Below are 24,340 nucleotides of genomic sequence, written 5' to 3' on the forward strand. Positions count from 1 at the left end.
TTCCATCCTCCAGGAGAATCAATTCAAAGCCCTTTCAGGCCTCTTGCCAGTATACCCTGGAGTGGGCTGTGGGTGGACAGGGCTGTGTCGTAGGGGACTTAGGAGAGCACTGTGAGCAGAGAAAAGCCCAACTTGCTGTCTCTGCTCTTCTTATACTGGTCTGGAGGTTCTGGTCTTCCTGTGCTGGTATCAGGGCAGCAGGGGCACCCAACCTGTAGCCCACCAGGCTCAGAAGGGCCTCCCTCTGGGAAGTCCCTGCCTTGGTCATCCTCTGCAGGGTCTCCCCCAGGGGGCTCCGGGATCAGGCTGCTCCTGAGCTTACAGCAGGGCGATGGGCTTGTTCCCTGGGGTGCCCAGGTACTGGGATGAGGTGGTGGAGGCTGAGGAGGCCACGCTGTCTGGGGCAGAGTATGCAGCATAGAGACCTGTCACTTGCAAGTCTGAAAAGGACTGGTCACTACCGCCGGAGACAGAGGTCAGGCCCGGGCCCCCCATGTCACAGTCAAGTGGGGAGTCTCCGAAGGTCCCCAGGGCATCCAGGCTGAAGCCCTCATCCTTCATTTCCTCCCAGAGGTTTCCTGTCAAAGACAGAAGGGTCGGGGAGGCCGGTCAGCAGGGTGTGGAACACACCTGAGTCTCCGTTACAGCCAGAACTTAGAGGAGCCAGCCCGCCCCTCCTCCACCCTGGGGGCCTGTGCTCCTGAGCCTCATTTTCTTGGACTGAAATGGACGTGATCGGAGGGCCTATCTCTAAGGGCTGGCCAGGGTTAAGTAAGACAACAAAAAAAAAGCACCAGGTCCCCATTGTGGCTCCAGAGTGCTCAGAGTGAAGCAGAGACCCACAGGGCTTCCAACGGCTGACTTCCAGGAGATCACCAGGCCTTGCTTCTGCATCTTTTTTTAGTTTGGATGCTCTGCTGAAACCCATTCCAGCCTCACAGCAACACTCCAGGTGCAACATTGTCATGGAAAGTGAGACTTCCACCACTGAGCCAGCATTGCTTTCTTTTTTAAAAAATGTTTGCATTTTTTTTAAATCATGATTTTCATGGAAGTTTACAAAGAGTTTGGTTTTCATTCATTCATACCCATCAGCATTGCCTTCTTGATTACAAGTTTTGGGCCAGACAAACCTGAGTTGAAACCCAGCTTTGCCAAATATTAGCTAGGTAATGGTGGCCTAGTGATTTATCTCTCCCTTTACCTCAGTTTTCTCATCAGCAGAATGGGTATATGAAATGTCAGGGGTCTCACAGGACCCTTCACTATGCATGCAATGTCTAAGCAGCATTCCTTTCTGATTTCCCCTCCCACTCCAGTGCAGTGTTCAGCATCTCTGCATCCTATCCCTGCCCCATGTCCATCTACATTTGTAACAACAGAAGTGTGACAGTTAACAGTCTGGAGGAGGGCATGCACTGCAAGGTGAATTGGCCGGAGGGGAAGGAGGAAAATACATATCAATGAATGAATGAATGGAAGCCCATCCTTTCTGGACACTTGGACTAAAATCACAACTTTAAAAGAAGTTAAGCTTTGTACCCAAAAAAAGTGCTTAGGACAGTGTATGGCAGAGAGTAACCCACTCAGCTCTCTGCTGTGGAGTCGAACCTGATTCATAAGGACCATCTGATCGGTCTCTGGGGCCGTAGAAAGGGAGGACCCTGCCGTCTTTCTCCCTCCATGCCCCGGAGCACTCAGACCTCAGCCCTCTCAGGCAGCGATGGCGCATCTCGCCAGCAGAGACCGCTGGTGCGCACCGAGTGCTCGGTTACTCGCCGGTATGCGGGACCGGGAAAAGTGTGTGGAAGGACTGTGTCCCCTTGCCCTTCCAGCACCAAGCTGCCCCCCGCCCCAGCCTCACCCTGCAGAGCGAAGTCCATGATGCTGGGATCCAGGGCGTCCACCTCGGGGGTCACGTCGGTGGAGATGTTGATGAAGTCCACCGGAGCCCTCGCCACTGCCGGGTGGGCTAGGGGGCTTGGGCTCAGGTGGTCGGGCAGGACGCGCAGGGGAGGGGTCTGGGCTGGGGCCGGGGAGTCAGGGCCCAGGTGGGCCTGGGGCTGGGGCTGGTGGTGGAGGGGGACAGACTGCAGGGACAGGGTCATCAGGGGCTGGGGCGGGAGCTGGGAGACAGCCAGACAGCCATGGGCCATGGCCACCGTGGTCAGCATGGAGGTCTCTGGCTCTCCCAGCTTCCCGGGGCGCCGGCAGCTCTCTGGCCGGTCGGAGATCAGCTTGTCCAGTTCCTCTGTGGGCAAGGGGAAGAGGTCGCTCAGAGTCCACCCTGGGAGGAACCCCGGGCCTTCCACCCCCTACCCCTTCACAGCCTCCCTCGGGTGCACAACACTGTCTATTCTGTCTTTTCGTCTACACCACACAGAGTGAGGGTCTGTGTGTGTGTGTGTGTGTGTGTGTGTGTGTGTGTGTGTGTGTGTAATGAGGTCACACCAAGTCTTCGAGGAATGAGGGGAGCTTTCGGATCATGAGAACCTTGCTATGAATGGGGGCCACTGATTCCAGCCCACTGTGCACACCCCCGGCCCCCAAGTGACAGCAGAATCTTCCCATCATGTTTTCTAGGCCTTTACAAGAGCGGATCACTCCAGGTCTGGTCTTTGTTCTCAAAAAGCCACTGGATGGGTTTGAACTGCCAACCTTTCAGTTAGCAGCTGAGTACATAGCCATTGTGCCACCGGGGCTCCTTTATTGTTGTTATTGTTGTGTATCATCGGATGAGAACCAACCCAGAGGTAGTAAATATCATGGGAGCAGATTGCACATCCTTGTCCTGTGGAGCAGCTGGTGGATTTGAACTACGTACCTTTATGTTGGTGCTGCAATTCCTTACCACCAAGCCACCAGAGCTCCCTTCAGGGCTCCTTAGCCTCTCTCATTTGGAAAGGGCAACAGAGGACAGATTGTGACCAAAGGGGTTCACCTGAACCTCATCACATCCTGAGAGAGGAACTAAGCCTAGGATTACAAATCGCACAGGGAAGGGGCATATTATTAACAAGCAAGAGGTTTTAGTGACTCAAAGACTGATTCATCCTAAACCAGATGCCTCTGGAAACTCTATGAACATAGAGTTAATTAATTATTAATTAACATAATTAATGGTGTTATTTACAGAAGAGGATTCAGGTCTTTTGCTATACTGAGGTAATCTGGGGTTACTGTGATGCTGAATCTTGTGCCATTACGGTGTCGAATGCCATAATGGTTTCCCAATATGGACAGTGTTTGATGGAGCTCCCAGTTGTAAAACAGGTTTGGAAGTAGGAGTGGCATCCAATTCCTAAACCACATGCCTCTGGAAACTCTATGAACTTGGAGAAACAATGATAGTTATGGAAAGGCATTATGTCTTTAGTTCATAAAGTTGCTATGAGTCCTGCTTGACTCAGTGGCAATCAACAATAACAACAAGAAGTATCGCTGGGTGTTAAAAAAAAATCAGATTCGCCTTAACACTTTTGGAAGGCAGCTATGCTCACCGCTATACCACCACCAACACACACACACACACACACACACCCCTTAACACTCTTGGACAGAGACAAGGAAGACTTCACCTTAACAATTTTATCAGCCAGCATTGTCACTGACTGTGAATAAGGTTGCCTGCCTATTTCTCCACATCTTAGCCTTCACTGAGTGTTATTGTTTTTTATTATTATTTTTTTAAACCTCTGTAGGAAAGGAATGTTATTCCAAGGTTAACTCACCTGTCACTGTGAGAAACTAGGGAGTATTACTGACCGTTGGCAGCTTTCACCCAGCCCGCTCCTACCAGCCACAGGGGAGGGTGAGGCACAGTCCCTGGTCTCCCCAGGAAGGGCTTCCTCCCAGAACCTGCCTCCTCACCAGTGAGGCATGAGTGTGCTGCTGGCCAGATTGGAGGCATGGAGAGCCAGGCGGGACGGGGAGATGGGAGGGTGTGTGCAGGAGCAGAGCGTGTATGAGACATGAAGTGTTCATGGATGGTGTGTGTGTGCAGTGTGCACCCGGGCAGTGTGTGTGCTGTTGTGATGTGTCTGTGTGGTTGGGCATCGTGGGTGGTGTGGGGGTATGTGTCGAGTGTGTAGCATCATGGCATGTCTCTGTGGTTGTGTTGTGTTATAGCACAAGGGTGTGGTGTGTGGGCAGTGTGCAGAGGTGTCACACGTGTAATACGTGTGGTCCTGTGATGTGTGTGCATTACACACTCCACAGCATGCAGCACGTATGTGCCGTTGTATGGGGAGTGCGGTGGGGTGGTGTGTCTGTGGTTGTGTAATGTGCCCGTCCAGTGTTGTGGCATTTCTGTGGCTGTGTGGTGTGTCTGTGCAGGAAATAGTGCGAACACAGATCTGTGCGGTCATGGGGGTGTGTGGTCGTGAGTTATCTGTGGATGGGGTATGTGGTGTTGTGAGGTGTCTATATGTGGTTGTGAGGAGTGGTTTTGTGTCGCACCTGTGTAGAGGGGTGCGCTGTGTGGAGTCTTGCCCTGCCCATGCCATCATGGACTGTGTGCAGTTGTGGAGTGTTATGATGCATGTGTGTACAGTGTGCAGTGTGTGGTGTGGTGTGTCTGTGTGGTTGTGAGGTGTCTGTGTACGGGGTGTGGTGTGTGATGTGATGTGTCTGTGTATGAGGTGTGTAGGATCTAGGATGAGGTGTCTGTGTGGTTGTCACACTGCGCCTGTACCGTTTGGTGCTGTTTGCAGGGGTGTGGTGTGTGTGATGTTGTGATGCATCTGTGTACAGGTGTGCAAGTTGTGTGGTCACACGCTGCATGCCCCATCATGTGCCATGTGCAGGGGTGTGGTGTTGTGATATGTCTGTTGCAGGTGAACAGGTTGTGGGTCACACTGTGCCTGCCCTGTCGCGTGTGCTGGGGTGTGGTGTGATGCCTCTGTTTACAGATGTGTGTGGTGTGAGGGCACATTGCACCTGCCCCATAATGTGCCATGTGCAGGGGTGTGGTGTTGTGATGTGTCTGTGCTAGTTGTGGGGTCCCACTGCGTCTGCCCATCGTGTACTGTGCGCAGGGCGTGCTGAGTGCGGTGTTGTGGTGTGTCTGTGAACAGGGAGCAGGGTGTGGGGTCCCACTGTGCCTGCGCCACCATGTGCCGTTTGCAGGGCGCGCTGAGTGTGGTGTTGTGGTGTGTCTGTGAACCGGGAGCAGGGTGTGGGGCCCCACTGCGCCTGTGCCACCTGTGCTGTGCGCAGGGCGCGCTGAGTGCAGCCCGGGCCTCACCAGGGTTGGCCATGCTCCGGTGGATGGCGGCCAGGTCCTTCCTCTTCCACTTGTGCATCTCCTCCTCCATCTTGTCGATGCGGGCCAGGTTCAGGGCCCACAGGCACCCTTTGCGCGAGGAGCCGCTCATCTTGTTCTCCACCTTCTCGAAGCACTTGTTCAGGGACAGGTTGTGACGCACTGAGTTCTTCCAGCCGTCAGGCGCCGTCTAGCAGGATGGGGGTCATGGGGAGAAATGGGGGCTCAGAAGACCCCTTCAGAGAGCCCTCTTTGGGCCAGCCTCCTCCCTCCTTACCCCAGACTCAGAGGCCTACAGGGGTCAGGCCAAAAAAAGCAGTAGGGGGTCAACTGACATTGTCCAACTGCAGCCGTGTATTGGAGACACAATAGAGAGTAGTGAGGACTGCGGCAAACTGGAGGGCAGACGCCTTAATGAATGGAGTGGACACGATCCCGCTGAGGCCAGCTTCTCACACGTGGGAACGAGGCCCAGTGCCGCTGACCCTCCAACCTTTAACTTCCTTTCAGGAAGCTCGTGAGAATGATGTCAATCCACGATTTTCAGGGCAAGTGTATTAAATGCCAGTCATTTTTAAATGCTCGTCCTTGATGGTGCAGTGCACCTCACAACTTAAGCACACACCACTGGGCTAGTTTTGCAGTGCTCACATTCTGCTTTGAGGCTGACAAGGGAGCAGGACTAGTGGCAGTCCCATGCCAGGAGCTGCGAGGCCCTTTGTGGTGGGGGGGACTTCTCTCCATCTTCCAGATGTGAATACTGAGACTCAGAGATGTGACGACGCTGCCTTGTCTATTTTTCCCTATTATGTTCTATTGGGATCTGTGCCAAGTAACTCAGCTGTTTCTTGACTTGTGTTGGTGCCTGATGAACTTCTCTCTTTAACTGTCAAAGCCCAACCTAAATGCCCCCTTCCCTTCTGCATTCCTATGTCCATGTCTGTGTGCAAGTGGTATATACGGGTGTCCATACTCCCAGGTTTGCAGACATAACTGGGGTGGTCCAATGCCAGGGAGAGGACAGGTGGGGGCGTTGTGAGCCCATCACCCCAGGCAGGGCCCCTTACCTTAAAGTAGGGGAAGTGCTCCTTCATGAAGCTGTAGATCTCACTCACAGGCAGGCTCCCTGTCTTGCTGTTCTTCAGAGCCATGGCAATGAGGCAGCTGGAGCAGGCGGAGAGGCAGGTGATCCCATGCAGACAGCACAGGGTCCCCTCCTCCAGGAAGCCTTCCCTGCTGGACTCCACTCACACTCACCCTACACATTCACCCAGCTCATCTCTCCACACCCCTCCACCTCCCAGCATCTTGCCCACCCCCTGTCTCCCTTCTTGGCCCTGGGCTTCTCCCATTGGCCTTGATTGGTGAATTCTTGTCTTTTTCTTGCTCTCCGCCCCAAAATGAATGTCTTTGGGACTTCCCACTTTACCCTGGTTGATCCCGATCCCTAGATGCCTGGGGGGTGTTTGTTATTACGACTGTGATAACTCTACAGTGGATGAAACCAGGCCGGAGAAGTCAAATCGCTTCCTCAGGCCACACAGCATGTCAGTGACAGAGGGGAACACAGCTCAGCATTTACAGTGGGCTCTCGTGGTCCTGCTGGAGACTGAGGGTTCCTGCACCCCAGAACCGTGCCCCCCCAGAAGTCTGGCACCACCTGAGAGCCGAGGAGACAGCCAGCCCTCAGCTCTGCTCCCTACACCACCCGCCCCACCCTCCTGGGCCTCACCTGTAAGAATAGATGGGCTTGGGGTAGTGTTTGGGGTGCAATTCCTGAGTCGAGTGCATGGCCACCCGGGCCTGGGGGTAGGCAGGCCGTGCCCCAAATGGGGAACCGTACAGGCTGGCGGTGGGGCACTGCCCACCAGAAGGTCAGCAGGGAGCAGAAAGGTGAGAGAGAGCTCAAGTCAGTTACAGTACCACCCTGGCCCCACTCCAGCCTTAGAAAGCCCAAGGTGGCCTTACAACCCAGGAGACAGTGTTGTTTCCACGCTCCCCACCCCGACAGGTATCTAGGGAGCTGCAGACACAGTGTGGAATGTCTTCCATGTGGTGCAACAGTGATCTTGAGGCTCAGCTCGGGGAAAGCCCCTGACCCTCCCAAGCCAGGTGTGTGTGCCTCCAATCCAGGATCCCCAAAGCTGAGGTACCTGCTGGTCCTGGGGGAGTGGGAAGTGCTGCTGTGAGGCTGGTGGGTAAAGCTGCGGCTCATGCAGACCCGCGGACGCTCGGCCTCCCACCGGAAACGAGCTCATCTGCCAGCCCCGGAGAAAAGACAGAGGGTCAGGGTGGAGGCAGGTGCGTCCAGCCCTGGAGGACCAGCCCTATCTCTCTCCGACCCCAGCAGAGGCACTTACACTGGCTCCGTGGTTAGCCAGGGGGCCCAGGCCCAGGATGCCTGGGGATGCCATACCAGCAGCTCCATGGAGCAGGGGACTCACGGTGGCTCCCAGGTGCAGGTCAGCTGCCCCCGCCAAGGCACCTGCAAGAGGGCACAGAGATGCTGCCAGGCTGGGGGATGGGTCCTGGTGTCCCAGGGCAGGGACAGCTGGCCCCCAAACATCCCCAGAGGATGGGGCCACCTCACCCTCAGGACCTGGCACTAAGCAGGTATGTGCAAACCACTTCTTGATGCTTAGGGATGAAGAGTGGGACTCTTACCCACCTTGCTTCAGCCTCAGTTTTCCCATCTGTACAATGGGCCTGGTGGTATTACCTAAAAGCTGGGAGAGGTCTAGAGCTTGTTTAGCACAAGAGATTATCTCAATAAATATGACGACAGCAACAATAACAGTGAAATATCTTGGCTCTTGTCCTTCAAGTGAAAACACAAATTCTTGATCTCACCTCAGAAATGCCTATGCCTTCTCTGGCCCCCTAGATTTAGGGTCAAAGGCATTTTTCTCCTTTCTTCCCTTTGCCAAGCGACCTCTGCCAACAATGGGCTCCGCTGTTCCTCAGATCAGCTAGGGGATTTGAACTGCTGACCTACTAGTTAGCAGTTCAATATGTTGCACCACCTGAGCGCCTTCCATCGACAAGAGGCTGTTAGGAAATATCGTGGAGTCCCAAGGTGGTGCACGTGGCTAAGCTCTGGAAGACTAACAGAGTTCAAACCTAGTCAGAGGTGCCTCAGAAGACAAGCCAGGAGGGGCTTCCCAAAGGTCACAGCCTTGAAACCCTATGAGGCAGTTCTGCTCTCCCAACGGGGCTGCCACAGGCCAGAATGAACTTGAAAGCAACTCAACAACAACAACAACAAATCTCAACTCATGGCTATTGAGGCAGACCGACTCACAGCTGACCCTGCAGCGGGTTTTCAGAGAAAATCACACGGGAGGAGATTGCTCATCCTTCTCCAGTAGATCTGCTTGGCGGATTCGAACCTCCAGAGGAGGGATCACCTTCGCATTAGCAGCTCAACTCCCTACAGCCACTAGAGCTCCCTTGACAACAGGTGTTGCTGTTGTTGTTGAGCTGGCCCGTAGCCGACCCTCCAGTGGGATTTCAGACACGGGAGGAGACTGCCCATCCTTCTCCCACAGAGCAGCCGGTGAGTTTGAGCTGCGTGCCTTCGCTCGGCAGCAGTAAGAACAGGTAAAAATTTTCGTTTTGCTGAACACCTGTGATCTCCAGGCCACAGTGCTGTCTTTTTGAAAAGCCTTTACAGAAATGAGTGGTGTGCTGGGGCCTCGACCCCTCGATATCTGGGACACACTGGTGCGGAGGCCAGTCTGTGTGCATGTTTCACGGAAGCCCCCGCATGCACAGGGTCCCCCCACCACGATGAGGGCACAGAGGACCCCACAGCTAGAGGGAAGGGGCCTGGCTGGGTTGACATCTCCTCCCGTCCCCTGCATCCCGCCACCTGCCCACATCCACCTCTCTTGGCCTTGAACTTACCTGGATGTGGGCAGGGGGCACCGGGGCCACCCACGTCCACACGGCCACTTGCCATCTGCTGCAGCCGCGGGACATTAACGGCCGTGAGCCACGACAGCGACTGCAGATCTCCGGGCAGGTCATCGTCACTGGAGGTGGCTGGGAGCCTGCAGAGAGGGGCAGGGAGCGAGAGCCGGCTCCGGGGTTGCTTCCCACTGGCCCCTACACAGCCCACATGGTGACTGGCCCAGGACACCCCTCTGATGGACAGCAGCATGGCCTCAGGCCCTCCCCTTCCCTCCTGCGTCACACACTGTCGTCACTGAATCCATTCGGGCTCACAGGAGCCCCACCGAGTTTTCCAGGCTGTGACCTTTCGCACGCAGACACCAGGCCCTTCTTCTGAGGTATCCCTGGATGGGTTTGAACTAGCAACCTTTGAGCTAGCAGTCACACCTTTAACCATGTCCACCACCACAACAGACAGAAAAAGTGCTGTGTCCTTCACAGGTACTGACCCACAGGCCACCCCACGTTGGTGGTGGTTGCAGGCTTTGCTCGTGACCCAGGCTGATCCCTATGGATGAGACTGGACGTGGGGACCCAAAGGGCTGTCACTGGTTGATTGTGGAAACAGGCCAAGCCCAAGTCTGTCTTCCTGTTGTTGCTGTTGATTGCCGTCGAATCAAGCATGACTCACAGCAACCCTATGAACAAAAGACCTGAAGCCTTTCTAGAACTATCGTTATTCCTCAAAGTTCATAGAGTTTCCAGAGTCATGTTGTTTAGGAAGTGGATGACGCTCCTGCTTCCAAACCTGTCTTAAACTGAGAACTCCACCAAACACTGTCCATCATGGGCAGTCGTTATAAGGTTCAGCATCACAGCAACCCCAGGTTACCTCAGGACAGCAAACTGACAGATTGCTGTAACACTTAGAGGAATGTTCCTCCAAAATATAATAACAACTGACTTCTAACTGCAAAGGCCTCTATGAGGTCTTGTTGACTTTAAACAAGAGGCTTAAGTAAAAAAAAACAACCAATATAATATATTCTTCTTGTTGTTGTTAAGTGCCGTTGAGTGACTAGCACATCTTATTCTGGACCAAATCCAGTGCCGTCTAGTTGATCCCAGCTTCTTGTGACCGCCATCGGGTGTCTGAGGAGGTACTGAGGCTGTAATAGGAAGAGACTAACCATCTTTCTCCTGGGGGATTTGAACCGCTGACCTTTCGGTTGGCAGCGTGCTATGCTATGCGCCTGCTCAGCACTTAGTGGCATGTTTGCCCCACTGACCAACGAGTAGAGGCTGCACATGAAGTGAGTTGGTTTGGAATCTTGAGCACGGAAAGCGGACCGTCTCCCACCAAACCACGACGGCAGAGGCAGGCCTTAATATCATTTCCATTTCATGGAGGGAAAAGTGCAGCTCCGTAGCCTGAGTCGGAGTTGCATGGGCTCTGAGAGGCGGACCCAGCCCGGGCACCCTGCAGCGTGCAGTGGCTAGGAGCTTTCCTATCATATCAAAGAGCAAGCTGCCCTGTGAACAGCCTGGGGTTTGACGTGACCCTGCACAGGGTGCCGAGGGCCTGCCACAGCCACTCAGTCCTGAGGTGCCTTGGGCATTAGGCTTTGTTCATGTGCCCCTTTTACAGATGAACAAACTGAGGCTCCAGAGTATATGGAACAGCTAGTGGTGGAACTAGAACCTCATCATAGTCCCAATGGACTATGGCAGGACACTCGATGAAGACCCGTGCCCACTGTCCTTCAACAGATTTACGAGCAAATAAAATACCTTTCATGGACAGAAAAATACCTGCACTCAGACTACTAGACACGGCAGCCAGGACTTCCTGTGCTCCTGAGACCAGGTTTGGCCACATGGTCCCAGAGACCTGGGCACCATGTTAGCATCTTGTCCCTGTCACAACATGGGGACAAACTGGGGGCCCGGGAGGCCAGGCTAGACCCTACCACATACACTGCCCTGCCTGTCAGCGGCTTGCTACTTGCTGCTGCAAATTCTGTCTAAGCTCTAAACTGCAAAAGAACAAGCAAATCTGTCTTGGAAGTCGTGCAGGCAGAATGCTCCTTAGAAGCAAGGATGGTGGGACTCTGCCTCAGGTCCTTTGTGCACGTGACAGGGAGAGGTCAATGCCTGGAGAAGAGACATTATGTTTGGAAAAGCAGAGGGTCAGCAAAGGAGAGGAAGGCCCTCAACACAGGACTGACTCCGTGCCCGTAGCCATGAGTTTAATCACAGCAGAGGTTGTGACGACGTGGTCAGGGCTCCACTCTGCTGTGCACAGTTGCCTGGAGTCTGAGATCGCTCGATGCAAGAAGTTTCACAACAAAGTGTCTTGGGGCCTCATGGGAAGGTGTGTGTGTGTGTGTGTGTGTGTGTGCTCGCGCGCGCACATGCACCTTGGTCTTGGCTTACTTGAGAAACGCTATTAGCTGGGAGCGGTCCCTGGAGAAAAGCATCATGCTTGGTAAAACAGAGTCCTCGAAAAGAGGAAGGGACCCACAGTGGAATGGACTCACACAAGGGCCACATCAGTCAGCTCAGCAGGTTACTAGAATGATGGCCCAGCACCTGGCTCTGCTTCCCCCTGTGGGCGCTGTGAGTCAGAGCCGATTCAAAGGCACCCAGCAAGAACATCAGCTGCTTCTCATGCTTGTGATAGGACCCCAGCCTGGGACGCTGGGCCCACCCTCCTCTTCCTCTTCCCCTTGCACCCCCGCCCCTTCCCCCTCTCTGCCCTCTTCTCTCAACCCCCACTCCATGTCTGCTGCCTCTTTCCTTGTGTTTTAAGGGGGTAATTAGTGTTGTCATGGCTACTGTTGCTCAGTTGTCACCGGGCCTGGCTCTCAGGTGATCGCCCGCTGCCGCAGTGATTGGCTCCCTCGCAGGAAAACAGGACCTGAAGACAGTTTGAAAACTGTCTGGGCCAGTGTGGCCCTGCAGCAGTTGGCTGCTGCCCCCCACCCTCCCTCCACCCCCAGTGGCTCATTGTGTAACAGACCACTGTTGCCCCATGGCACGTGGCCCCATTGTCCCAGGGTCTCAGTGCAATTGTTTCTGCTGCCCCAGCCCCCGGCTGTCGCCCCTCTAGACTGCTCGTAACTCATCTGATCAAGTGACAGCTGAGGCCCTGGCCTGGGCCATGCCATCTGTCTCCTTGGGCCTGTAAACAGCATGAGGTGGGGCAAGGCGCAGAGCCCAGGGGGCCACCCGCTTCTGGGGGTGCTCCACCAGCCCCATCCCTCCTTAGTCCACGCCTGGCAGGGGCCAGGCCAGCTGCACACGCCCTGGCCAGTCAGTAGGCTTCCCGTTGTCTGGTGACACTAGCCCTGCTCCTGCTCCAGAGCCGGCTATAGCTCCCCACTGCCCTCACTGCTCTGCCTGGTGGGAGAGAGGGGGATCCCTGATGGCAGATTTCTCAAGGTGCCCCCTGCCCTGGCATACCTGAATGAAGGGGCTCGTGCTAAAACCAGGTGGAGAGTGGATGGGGCTTCTGATAGGCACCATCTCTGAATCAAGAGTTGGCCACCTAGAATCAGCCACATCTGGTCTCCCCTGGCTTTCTGAGCAGCGACTATGATTGGACTGCCATGATATAATCCTCTCACTGGCTGATCTCAGAAACAGATCGCCAGGCCTTTCTTCCTCGTCCATCAGGCCTGGAGGCTCTGCTGAAAGCTGTCATCCTAGCAACGTGCAAGCCTCTGCTGGCAGATGGCGGTGACTGTGCACAAGGCGCACTAGCCGGGGGTCGAACCTGGGTATCCCTGCACGGAAGGTAAGGGTTTAGCAGTTCCTGTCACATGGAATAAAACATGCTCGGAAGGGTGGAGGGTCAGCATAGGAGAGGAAGACCCAGGACGAGAGGACTGACACAGTGACTATGGCGATGGGATCAGATGTGTGTCCAAGCTGGTGAGGTTGCCTCAGGATAGGGCACATTTCAGAGCATTTTTCTTGGGTTGCTATGAGTCGTAGTTGACGGCACCTCACCAAATAACAACATTGCATGTGGTGTTGGGAGAGTAGATGTGCTCCCACATGCCCATAGTGCCCAGTGCCCAGCTCAGCAAATATGACGTGAGTGGCCATGGATATTAATGTCAGCAGGAGCAGGTCCCCATGGTCTTGGGCGTCCCTGGACCTGCCGTGGCTGCAGCTGCTGTTGCTAGGTGCTGCCCTGTTGGTTCTGACTTACAGCGACCCCATGCGGGGGACTGCACCTGCCCCATGGGGTTCTGAGACGGTCATCTTCCTAGGAGCGGATAGCTAGGCCCTTGTCCTACACAGTCACGAGGTGAGTTTGAACCCCCAGCCTTTCAGTTAATAGCTGAGCACCAAACCTTGCACCACCAGGGCCCCTTCTCCCAGTTCTTCCTCTACGCCAGACTGTGACTGTGCACTGCCCCCTTTTTAGAGGTAGGAAAACTGAGACCACATAGAGTCCCTGCCCGAGACCTGGGCAGACCCTGAGCTCTGAGCCTCAGTTTCCCCAGCCCAGATGAGGCAGTAAGTGCTGAACAAATGGTGCCACTCGTACTTGTCTTCCGCTTTCTGTTGCTTGTGGGAGGCTCCCAGTGTGTGTGTGTGTGTGTGTGTGTGTGTGTGTGTGTCTGCCCACACTCCAGGCTCGAGGCTTTCTCAATATAAGACCAGACACCTGCACAGTGACCCTGTGTACAGCAGCTCTGCGCCTGCCCTGTCCTGAGCCGGTCTCACTGACACATCTACCCCCACTACCCTAGTTGCTGTATCAATCCATCTCATCCGGGTTCTTCTTCTCCTGCACTGTCCCTCCACCCTTGCAAGCATGATGTCCTTCTCCAACGACCGGTTTCTTCTGGACACGTGCCCAAAGTATGTGAGATGGAGCTTCAAAATCCTCGCCTCCAAGGAGAGACTTCGGTTTCACCTTCTCTAAAACATAACTACTTGTTTCCTTGGCGGCCCACGGTTTGTTCAAGACTCTTCTCCAGCACCACAGCTCGAAGGCATCGGCTCTTCTGTCGTCCTTAGTCATTGCCCGGCTCTCAGATGCGCAGCAAGTCATTGCAAAGACTTGTTGAGCTCAGGCTGCTGATTCTGAGCGGACAGTGCCCATAGCTGCCCTGCCCAGCTCTTGTAGCACCGTCCCAGCCGCTCTGCCTGCTCTGAGCAGCCCCACTTCACAGTTAGGAAAGGTGAGGCCAAATCAGTGAAAGCAGACTCCGCTGGCTTGCAAGGAAGGTGACCAGGACAAGAGTCTATCCCCATCCATGTTATTCTTGTGGCACCACAGATAGAGTCTGATGATACTGACTGGGGGAGATGCCCTTGAAAGACCACTTAATCCTCTAAGCCTCAGTATTCCTATCTGTAAAATGGGCATAAATAAGAGTCTCAGAAACAATGCAGGGCATGCCTCAGGCCTGGTGGGCACTGTGACAGTGAAGTTGTGCCTGCTTGAGGTTTGCGGGTCTCACGCCTTGGGTGCAGTGTCTCCTCAGTGGGCAGATGGGAAAGGAAACACCCCAGTCCCTGAGCTCCTCCCTGAGCCCTTCCAGGCCTAGCTTACTCCCTCTCAGGGTCTCCTCTGTTCTCCCTAACCCTGGTCCCTACGTCCCTGCCCCTGCCTGCCTGAATCACCATCAGGAAACCACAGAATAATCAAATTCAAGAACACGCAGCCCCACTGCTCTGCCCACCCTCTCCCTCCACCTCCACTCCTTATCCCCTAGTGGTCCTCTCCCCATCTCTGACCTCTCCCACTCTCCTTTCCTGGATCTGTTTCTCTTCGGGGTTCCCTGCTGTCTCTCACATGCACGCTGCTGCGGCTGAGGGCCCCTGTGCAGAATTTTTAGCTGGACCCCTTCGCTATGCTGACATCAGATGCATTCCAAAGCTTCTCAAGCCTCGTTTTCCCATCTGCAGAAGTAACTAGTAACCACACCAGACCAGTAGAGGGCGCTAAGTGAAAGCCCACCCTCTTGTCTTCTTGCCCCCCCTCCCTGAGGGGACATCAAGACCCCTAGTCTTCCCCAGATTCATCTCCAGACCCCACACCCATCAACCCCCTCCTGTGACCACCTATATCCCCACGGAGGGGCTGCCCCGAGGCAGAGTCAGGCTTTTCTGCATGACCACTGGGAATCTGGGTTAATACATGCCCACCACCTGGGATTCTCACACACCCACCCCGCCCTCCATGCCAAGATGCTTCCGCCACCTCTGACATGCCTTCCTCTGCACCTCCGCACATTCTGTTCCCTCCTAAAGAATGCCTTTCCCCCCCTCTCCGCCTCTGGACCTTCCCATGTCCAGTCTCCAGCTCTCTGAGCACCTGTTGGTTACAAGCTTCTGCTTCTCTGAACCCAGCTCGTGTCCCCCAGAAGGGCAGGGTGCACCCTTTGGGTTTGGAGGGGAGAAGGCCAGCACAGAGCTGCAGACAGCTTCAGGGGAGAAGAACACTGAATATCCCACAGACTCCCAAAAGGACAAATAAACATGTCTTGAAGAAGGTACAGCCAGAGTGCTCCTTAGAGGCAAGGAGGAAGGCTTGTGTCACATATTTGGGGCATGTTGTTAGGAGGGGATCGGTCTTTGGAAAAACACATCATGCTGGGAAAGGTAGGGTCCGAGGAAGAGAGGAAGACCCTCAACAAGGTGGACTGACACGTTGACTGTGACGATGGCCTTGAGCACCTCAGAGACGGGGAGCCTGGTGCAGGTTAGGGGAAGGTGCAGATCCATGGTTCAGAGAGTCACTATGAAGTGTAGTCCACTCGGCAACAACAATAACAATGACCTGTGGGGCCCAGCGCAGCACTGGGCATGCTCTGAGGGTGAACAAATGAGCTTTGTAATTTTTTTTTCGTATATTGCCATCGGATCTGATCCGACTGACACAGCAGGAGAATACCCAACTTCTCCAGGGGAGCGTCTGGTGGATTTGAACAGTGTGCCTTCAGCAATGCAGAGCAGCTTCTTGCCACGAGGCCACCAGGGCTCCCTCAAATGAGCTTTCTAAACAGCTCCCCTTCCCAGGTCTAACCAGGGGGAAAGGTCCTTGGTGAGTGCCTGGCCCTGAGGCTCTGTTATTCCTGTGAGAATCTGACTTGGTCGACACTGGCATTATTAGTACCTGCCCATTTGTCAGATGATGACACTGAGGCCAGACAGCAACAGGTCTGTCTAGGACCACCTGGTTAGGACTTCATCTCAAGAGTCTGGGTTGGCCAGCCCTTCCCCGTCCTGTCTCTCTGTCCTTCAAGACTGAAGGATACACAAGGTAAATTCTAGAAAATCCCAGCATGGTGCTGCCTAGCGCCTAGCGCTGTGGCTATTCATAGATAGACTCGACACGTAACAACACCACAACAACATTAACTAGGGCCTTTTGGTGGCCTAGTGACAAGAAGCTGCACTGCAGTCTCAAAGACACAAGATTAGAGGCCACAAACTGCTCCACAGGGAGGCAGTCTCCTCCCATGTGATTAACTGGCTCTGAAAACCTGCTGGAGGGTCAGCTATGGGCTCAGTTCTGACTCTGGTACACAACAATAACAACAACAGCATTGGGGAGCTCTGATGATGTAATCTTTAGGAATATGTGCTGTTAACCCAAGGGTGATCCCTCTCTTGAAGTTCAAATACAAGAGACCCTGAGGGAGATAGATGGGGAATCTCATCCTGTGTGATTTGTTGTTACGTGCCGTCAAGTCATCTACTACTCATCGCGTCCCCTTGGACAGCAGCTCTGAAGCCTGCCTTGTCCTGAGCCAGTCTCATGGGCTCTGACACATCTACCTCCATTGCCCCAGTTACTGTATCAATCCATCTCATCCAGGATCTTCCTCTCCTGTGCTGTCCCACCACATTTCCAAGCATGAAGTCTTTCTCCAAGGACTGATCTCTTCTAGTCACATGCCCAAAGTATGTGAGACAGAACTTCAAAATCCTCCCCTCCAAGGAGAAACTTGATTTCACTCTCTCCAAGACAGACCTGTTTGTTTTCTTGGTGGTCCATGGTGTGTTCAAGACTCTTCTCAAGCACCACAACTGGAAGGCATTGGCTCTTTTTCTGTCATCCTTTGTCATATACCTGTGAGATTTATAGCCCCCAAAACCCTGCTGATGGGGCAAACTCTAAGTCAGTCCCGACTGGATGACAATGAGTTTGAGTCTTGACATTGAGGCTCAATATAAAAAAAACAAAGATTCTCACCACTGGGCCAATTGGCAGCATCATGATGGATGGTGAAGAGATTAAGACTGTTAACAGCTTTAGTTTGCTTGTTTCTAGAGTCAACCAGCAGCCAAGAAATCAAAAGACGTATTGTGATGGGGAAGTCTGCTGTTAACAACCTCTCTAAAGTACTGAAGAACAATGATGTCACTTTGGAGACTGAGTCGCGCGTGAAACAGTCCATGGTCTTTGCAATCACTGGCTAGGCAAATCAGCTGGACAATGACTAGGGATGATAGAAGGAGAATTGATAACTTTGAGCTGTGGTTTTAGAGAAGAGTATTGAATATCATAGACTGCTAAGAAAACAAACAGGTTCATTCTAGAGAGGGTCAAACCAGGCTACTCCTTGGAGGCAAGGATTCTGAAGCTCCGTCTGACATACTTTGGACATGTTGCAAGGCAGGAACAGTCCTTGGAGAGGGATGTCATGCTTGGGAGGGTGGAGGGACAGCGCAGGAGAGGAAGACCCTCTATGAGGTACATTGATTCAGTGACTGGGGTAATCGGGGTGAGTGTGTCGGAGACAGTGAGATTGGTACAGGATAGAGCAGGGTTTAGGGCTGTTGTACATAGGGTCGCTATAAGTCACAGGCAACTTGACGGCACAGAACAACAACAAATTGAAAATAAAATGACGGTGTCAGCGGGCCTCAGTTGCCCAGCTGCCCTTGGAATCTTGGGCCACGGCTGGCAAACAAGGGTCAACGGCAGAGACTTGTGATGGGAACTTTGAGGGTTTTTTTTTCTTCAGTCCTTTGCCCCCCTCAACCTCCACCTGGTTACTTTTGTGTCTCCTTTGTGAGCACCCCATACACACACCCAGAGCACCCCATTTTCATTTTCTTTGTCCTCAGGTCCAGAGAGACCAGGCAAACCCAAGCTCTTCAGATGCTGTCCCGTAGCAGATTATAAATCCTCCTCAACGGCCTCTGAGCATGATCTGTATGTACCCTCACTCTGTCCCCGTCACTGCAGCTCTGTTCCCCTCCACACTGTCCTGTCATCTATGAGGCTGGTCACCTCATCACAATAAACAAAGGGGAGCGTAATGTGGGAGCCTTCTGCTGCCTGCCTGCTGATCACACCCCTCACCTTACTTAATGAACCATTGGCCTGGCCTACGGCGGCTCAGGGGAACACTCAGAGGTCAGTCCCTCGAAGGAGGTGACAAGACAAACATGACCATTGACATCCCGAGTCCACTGGAGAGGCAGGAAGGTGCTTCTGTGTGCGCGGCTGCAGCTCTATGAAGTGTGACGGCGTGAAGTTAGATGAAAGGGGAGAGCAAAAGAGAGACCACTCTGCCTCTACTTACTACAACCATCTCAGCATCTTAACCCAAGTATCCTAGGTGGCACAGTTGTTGAAGCACTCATCTGCTAAACAAAGGGCTGGCGACTTGTGCCCGTTTCAAGCTTTTCAAGTCTTTTCAGTCACTTTCCAGTCACATCTGAGAGCTGGACAATGATTAAATGGGAGAGAAGAAAAATTGATGTCTCTGAAGTGTAGTGTTGGAGAGGAGTACTGAATATCCCATGGACTGTCAAAAGAACAAACAGATCTTTTGGAGAAGGTGCTGCCAGTGTGCTTCTTGGAGGCAAGGATGGTGAGGCTTCATCTTACATACTTTGGGCATGTTGCTAGGAGAGGTCATTCCTGGGAGAGGGACATCATGCTTGGGAAAGTGGAGGGACAATAGAAGACCCTCAACCAAGTGTATTGACACAGTAACTGCAGCAATGAGCTTGAGTCAATGGTCACTTTGGTCTTGTTCATCCACCAGTGGGCCTGACCTCTGAGTGTGCCTCTGAACCAGAGACTGTGAGGACAGCCCGGGATAGGACAGGTTTCAGATCTGTTGTTCATAGGATTGTTATGAATTGTACTTGACTCGACAGTATCTCGACTATTCACCGAGGGAGCTCTGGTGGTCTAATGGTAAGGAATTGTGCTGCCAATCCAAAGTCATGCTGTTCAAACCTGCTAGTTGCTCTGTGGGAGAAAGATGGGCAATCTCTCTCTCTCTTTTTAAAATTTTTTTTAAGATAGGCTATCTCTTAACTGCCCCTGAAAACCCACTGGAGGGTCAGCTATGAGTTGGTTCCAACTTGATGGTACATAACAACAAACAAAACCAAGAATTCACTCAGTGGGGGAAAGAAGCTGCTCCTGTGAAGAAATTCCAGGGAACAGTTCTACTCCACCTTTGGGTCTCTATGACTCAGAAGAGGTTCAGTGGTATTAGTTTTTTTAACGTGAGCACAAGTCCCTATTTGGTGTAAATGGTTAAGCTGGAAGGTCTGTCTGTCTCTGTCTCAGTCTCTCTCTTTCTCTCTCCTGGGCCCTCTTTCTCTCTCTCCTTTTGCCAAAGAGTCAAAACCCTCCAGGGCTTTTCAGGAGACTTTATGTCACATGGGAGAGGTTGTCCATCTTTTTTCCATGGAGCTGCTGGTGGATTTGAACTGCCACCTTTGGACTGGCTATGCAACTCCCTGTGGACTATGCTACCAGAGCCCAGCTGGAAGAGAGTTCTATGAATTCTAGAAAACTAGTGTTGTGCTGTCCAATGTGGTAGCTGTTGGCTGTGTGTGGTTACTAATGATTAAGTCCCTTGAACGGAATATACCATTCTAGCTCCAGCTCTGTAGTCGCACTGGCCACCTTTTAAATGCTCAGTGACCACACATGGCCATGACATCAGTGTGAAGTTCTGGGGAGGGACATCAACATTCTTGGAGGACGCAGCTAGAGTCTATACAGCCATCAGCAGGGAGTTTTGACACTCAGTCAGCATTCACTTCAGGCTGCAAAGATTTCCTGAACACCTACTACATGCCAGGCCAAGTTCCAGCAAAGGGATAAAGCCTCCTGTGTTTGGGGAGATAACTTTCAAATTACTATGACCTTCATAATCTAATTATCCAAGAGTGATGCAAACTGGCTGCCACACCACATGCCTAACTCCCACCAGCCCTCTAGGGCGACTGTCTGCCTGTCTCCTCCCGCCTGCCACTTTACAGCCCCACTTGACAACTGGGAAGGTTGACATGACAGGGGTGGTGATACCACAGCCACACAACAGGCCAAAGATGAGCTGGGGTTTGAATTAGACACCTGCTCAAAGGCCCATCACTTGGCATTCATCAAGTGCATGGAAAGAAATCAAGTGAATTGCTGAAAGATAAACTACAAAAACTATCAGGATCATTTTCACCATCACCATTATCGCTACCATCAATGTCATCACCGCCACCATCATGATAACCATCACCATAATCATTGTCGTCACCACCACCACCAAGATCCTCATCAACATTCTCACCGCCACCATCATCATTACCACCAACAATCATCATCACCACCACCATCACGCTTGCTATCACCGTAGTCATTGTCACCATCATCATCACCACCAAAATCCATCATCATTACTAGCACATCACCATTGTTATCTCCACCACCATCATCATTACCACCACCAGCACCACCACCACCATCATCATCATCACTTCCATAACCAACATCATTCTCACCACCACCACCATCATCACCACCACCAACACCATCATCATCACCACCATCATCACCATAATCATCATCATCACCACCATCATCATAATAATTGTCACCATCACCATTATCACCACCAACCATCATCATTACCACCACCACCACCACCATCATCGTCACTACCAACAACCATCATTACCACCATCACCAATATCATCATCATCACCAACATCATCATCATCATCACTACCAACAACCATCATCATTACCATCATCATCACTATCACCCATCATTACTACCATCACCAACATTATCATTACATCACCATCAGCACTACCACCACTATCATCATTATCACCACCTTCATGATCACCATTACTAACAACCATCACATCATCATCATCACCATCACCACCACCACCACCACCGCCATCACCATCACCACCAGTAATTACCACCACCACCATCACAACTACCACCACCATCTCCTCCTCTACTACCACCATCACCACCACGACGAACCATCACCACCACCACCACCAATAATTACCACCACCATCACTAACCATCATCATTACCACCACCATTATCATCATCACCGGCACCACCATCATCATCTCCAACAACAACCGTCATCATCACCATCACCACCACCATCATCATCATCACCATCACTATTACTATCCTTTCATCACCACCACCATCAGATGACATACCTGCTGGTCAGGGGACCTTAAGGTAAGACTTCACTGGAGTTATGGCTGTCATTCTGTGCCACCCAGCAGACCACCCTGACCAACTTTAATGAACAAAGTCCTCTGAATCAGCAGCCATTGTCCTCTGAATAGAAGGGGATTTAGTGGAGCAGGGCACTGGAAGGGCATATCCGGTGGCCCTGGGGTCCAGGCTTGGCTCCACATAGAGCGAGGAGATGTTGGGCAATAACACAACCATGCTCTATCAGTGCCTTTGTGCCTCAGTTTCCTCATGGAACAAACAGAGGTCATTCCATTTTCTGCCTCTTGGTTCAAAGCAGGTAAAGATGGAAGAGGGTAGTGTCCGGCGGCTACTGGAGAAATGAGTGAGAATGAACAGTCCAAACTAAACTTTTAAAAGGGGCATCTCTGTCCCTTAGATCCAACAGGGAATAAGATTCAAGCCCCTTACATGATGTGGTCTCCCTCATTTCCTGCCCCCCGAATCCCTCTGCCCTAACAAACTTGCTCATCTGTTTCCCAAGCAGTGTAAGTCTTCACCCTTCATAAGGCCTTTGCATGCACTGTTCACTCTGCCTGTAGTGCTGTTCCAGGTGCTCCATGCACAGCTCCATGCACAGCTAGCTCTATCACACCTCTGGTTCCAGTCTCCATGTTCTCTGCTCTAAATGGCCCTTTCTTGCCACTGCTGCATTTCCACAGGCAGTTTTTGATAAAGTATTCCCTTGGACAATAACTGGAGATTATAGAAGAATAATTGATGCCTTGGAGCTGTGGTGTTAGAAAAGAGTATTGAATATACCATGGACTGCTAGGAGAACAAACAGGTTCATCCTAGAGAGGGTGAAACCAGGCTGCTCCTTGTAGGTAAGGATTCTGACATACTTTGGGGCATGTTGCAGGAGGGACCAGTCCTTGGAGAGGAACATCATGTTTGGGAGGGTGGAGGGACAATGCAAGAGAGGAAGACCCTGGATAAAATGGATTGATTCAGTGACTGGAGTAATAGGAGTAGGGCGTGTCAGAGACAATAAGGTTGGCACAGGACAGAGCAGGTTCAGAGCTGTTGTACATAGGGTCGCTATGGGTTGCAAGCAAATCAACGCACATAACAACAACAACAACAACAATTCACTTATGTATTTCTAGGCTCTCTGCTTAGGAAGACTATTTTGTTCAGCACCAAGCACAGGCTCTGGCATGCACTGCATCCTTGTGGGAGAAGGAAAGAGAACAGTGACCCCAGCCCAAGCAAGCTCCCACATATCTGGTATTCCCTAATCGCCATCCATTTCTTTTCAGTTCAGATACCACCTCCTCCAAGAAGCTCTCCTATGTGAATCCAGCACCTTCTGGCCTGTCCTTCCCCTGGAGTAGCCCTTTTAGAGCCTGCATGTAATATAAATGGACAGGTGGTTGTCATTGTCAGGTGCTGTCAAGTTGAGTCTAATTCCTAATTACCTGATGAACAACAGATCTGAACCTTGTTCTATCCAGTGCCATCATCATCATCTCTGACACATGCAAGCCCTTTGCTGTCCTAACTGTGTCAATCCATCCTGTTGAAGGTCTTTCCCTCCTTGCTGACCCTTCACTTTTCCACGTATAATAGCCTCTTCTGGCAACACGTCCAAAGGATGTGAGACAAAGCTTCGCCATCCTTGCCTCCAAGGAGCACTCTGGCTGTACCTTCTCAAAGACACACCTCTTTGTTCACCAACACTACAGCTCAAAGGCATCACTTTGTCTTCTGCCCAGCTCTCAGAGGCATAGGAATTGATTGCAAAGACCATGGCTTGAGTCACGTAGACAGGAGTCACCTAATGACTTCACTCATATTCACTCTTCCCTTCTGACTCTAAGCTCCTTGGAGGTTAGGACAATTTGTCATAGACCCAGAGTGACCAGCTCAGACTTTCATTCCATCACCTAACAAATATTTGTCCACTCAGACTCAACTAGACGCTGTTGACCTTGTGGACTGGACCAATAGGCGGTGTCATGATGGGTGGAGAGGAGACTGAAACTGGCAACAGCTTTGTCTTGCTTGGATCTACAATTAACACCCTTGGTACCAGCAGTCAACAAATGAGAAGCATTGTACTGGGAAAATCAGCAGTTAGGGACCTTTCCAAATGACTGAGGAGTAATGATGTCAGTTTCAGGACTAAGGTGCATCTGATTCAGGCCATAGTCTTTCTGGTCACCCGCTATGCATCTGAGAGCTAGACAATGAATAAGGATAACAGGGAAAAAATGAACACCTTTGAGCTGTGGTGCTGGAGAAGAGCACCTGATCATCCCATGGACGGCCAAGAGAACGAACAGGTATGTGTTGGAGAGGGTGCTCTTTGCAGGCAAGGATGATGAAATTCACCTCACATACTTTGGACATGTTGTTAGGAGATGCTATTCCTTGGAGGACATGATGGTGGGAAGGGTGGAGAGTCAGCAGCGAAGGAGAGGAAGACCCTCAACCAGGTGGATTGACATGGTGACTGCTGCAATGGGCTCTTGTGTGTCAGGAAGTGTGAGGATGGCGCAGGACAGAACAGGGTTCAGATCTTTTGTTCATAGGGTCACTAGGTGTCGTGCTCGACTTGATGGCACCTAACAACAACAACAACAACAACAACAACAACAGCCTGCCTACATATCTGACCTCTGGATCATGTCACCCTTTATTTCCTATTTTTAGATTGCTCTAG

General features: G+C 52.2%; 1 protein-coding gene across 1 annotated transcript in view; it reads right to left on the reverse strand.

Moving 5' to 3' along the window:
• Positions 1-318: 318 nt before the first annotated feature.
• The window catches only part of FOXN4 (forkhead box N4), a 30,843-nt gene continuing 6,821 nt past the window's right edge, over positions 319-24,340 (reverse strand). Inside the window, exons 2-9 of the mRNA XM_006894832.1 lie at positions 9,170-9,315; positions 7,624-7,748; positions 7,417-7,521; positions 6,996-7,123; positions 6,331-6,427; positions 5,246-5,453; positions 1,865-2,251; positions 319-578 (exon numbers count right to left, since the gene is read on the reverse strand). Coding sequence (XP_006894894.1) covers positions 319-578; positions 1,865-2,251; positions 5,246-5,453; positions 6,331-6,427; positions 6,996-7,123; positions 7,417-7,521; positions 7,624-7,748; positions 9,170-9,315 — 1,456 coding nt within the window. The remainder of the gene's footprint in view (positions 579-1,864; positions 2,252-5,245; positions 5,454-6,330; positions 6,428-6,995; positions 7,124-7,416; positions 7,522-7,623; positions 7,749-9,169; positions 9,316-24,340) is intronic.

The sequence above is a fragment of the Elephantulus edwardii genome, unplaced genomic scaffold, assembly GCF_000299155.1.
Source record: "Elephantulus edwardii isolate Elephantulus edwardi_28Jun2011 unplaced genomic scaffold, EleEdw1.0 scaffold00151, whole genome shotgun sequence".
NCBI classification, from domain to species: domain Eukaryota; kingdom Metazoa; phylum Chordata; class Mammalia; order Macroscelidea; family Macroscelididae; genus Elephantulus; species Elephantulus edwardii.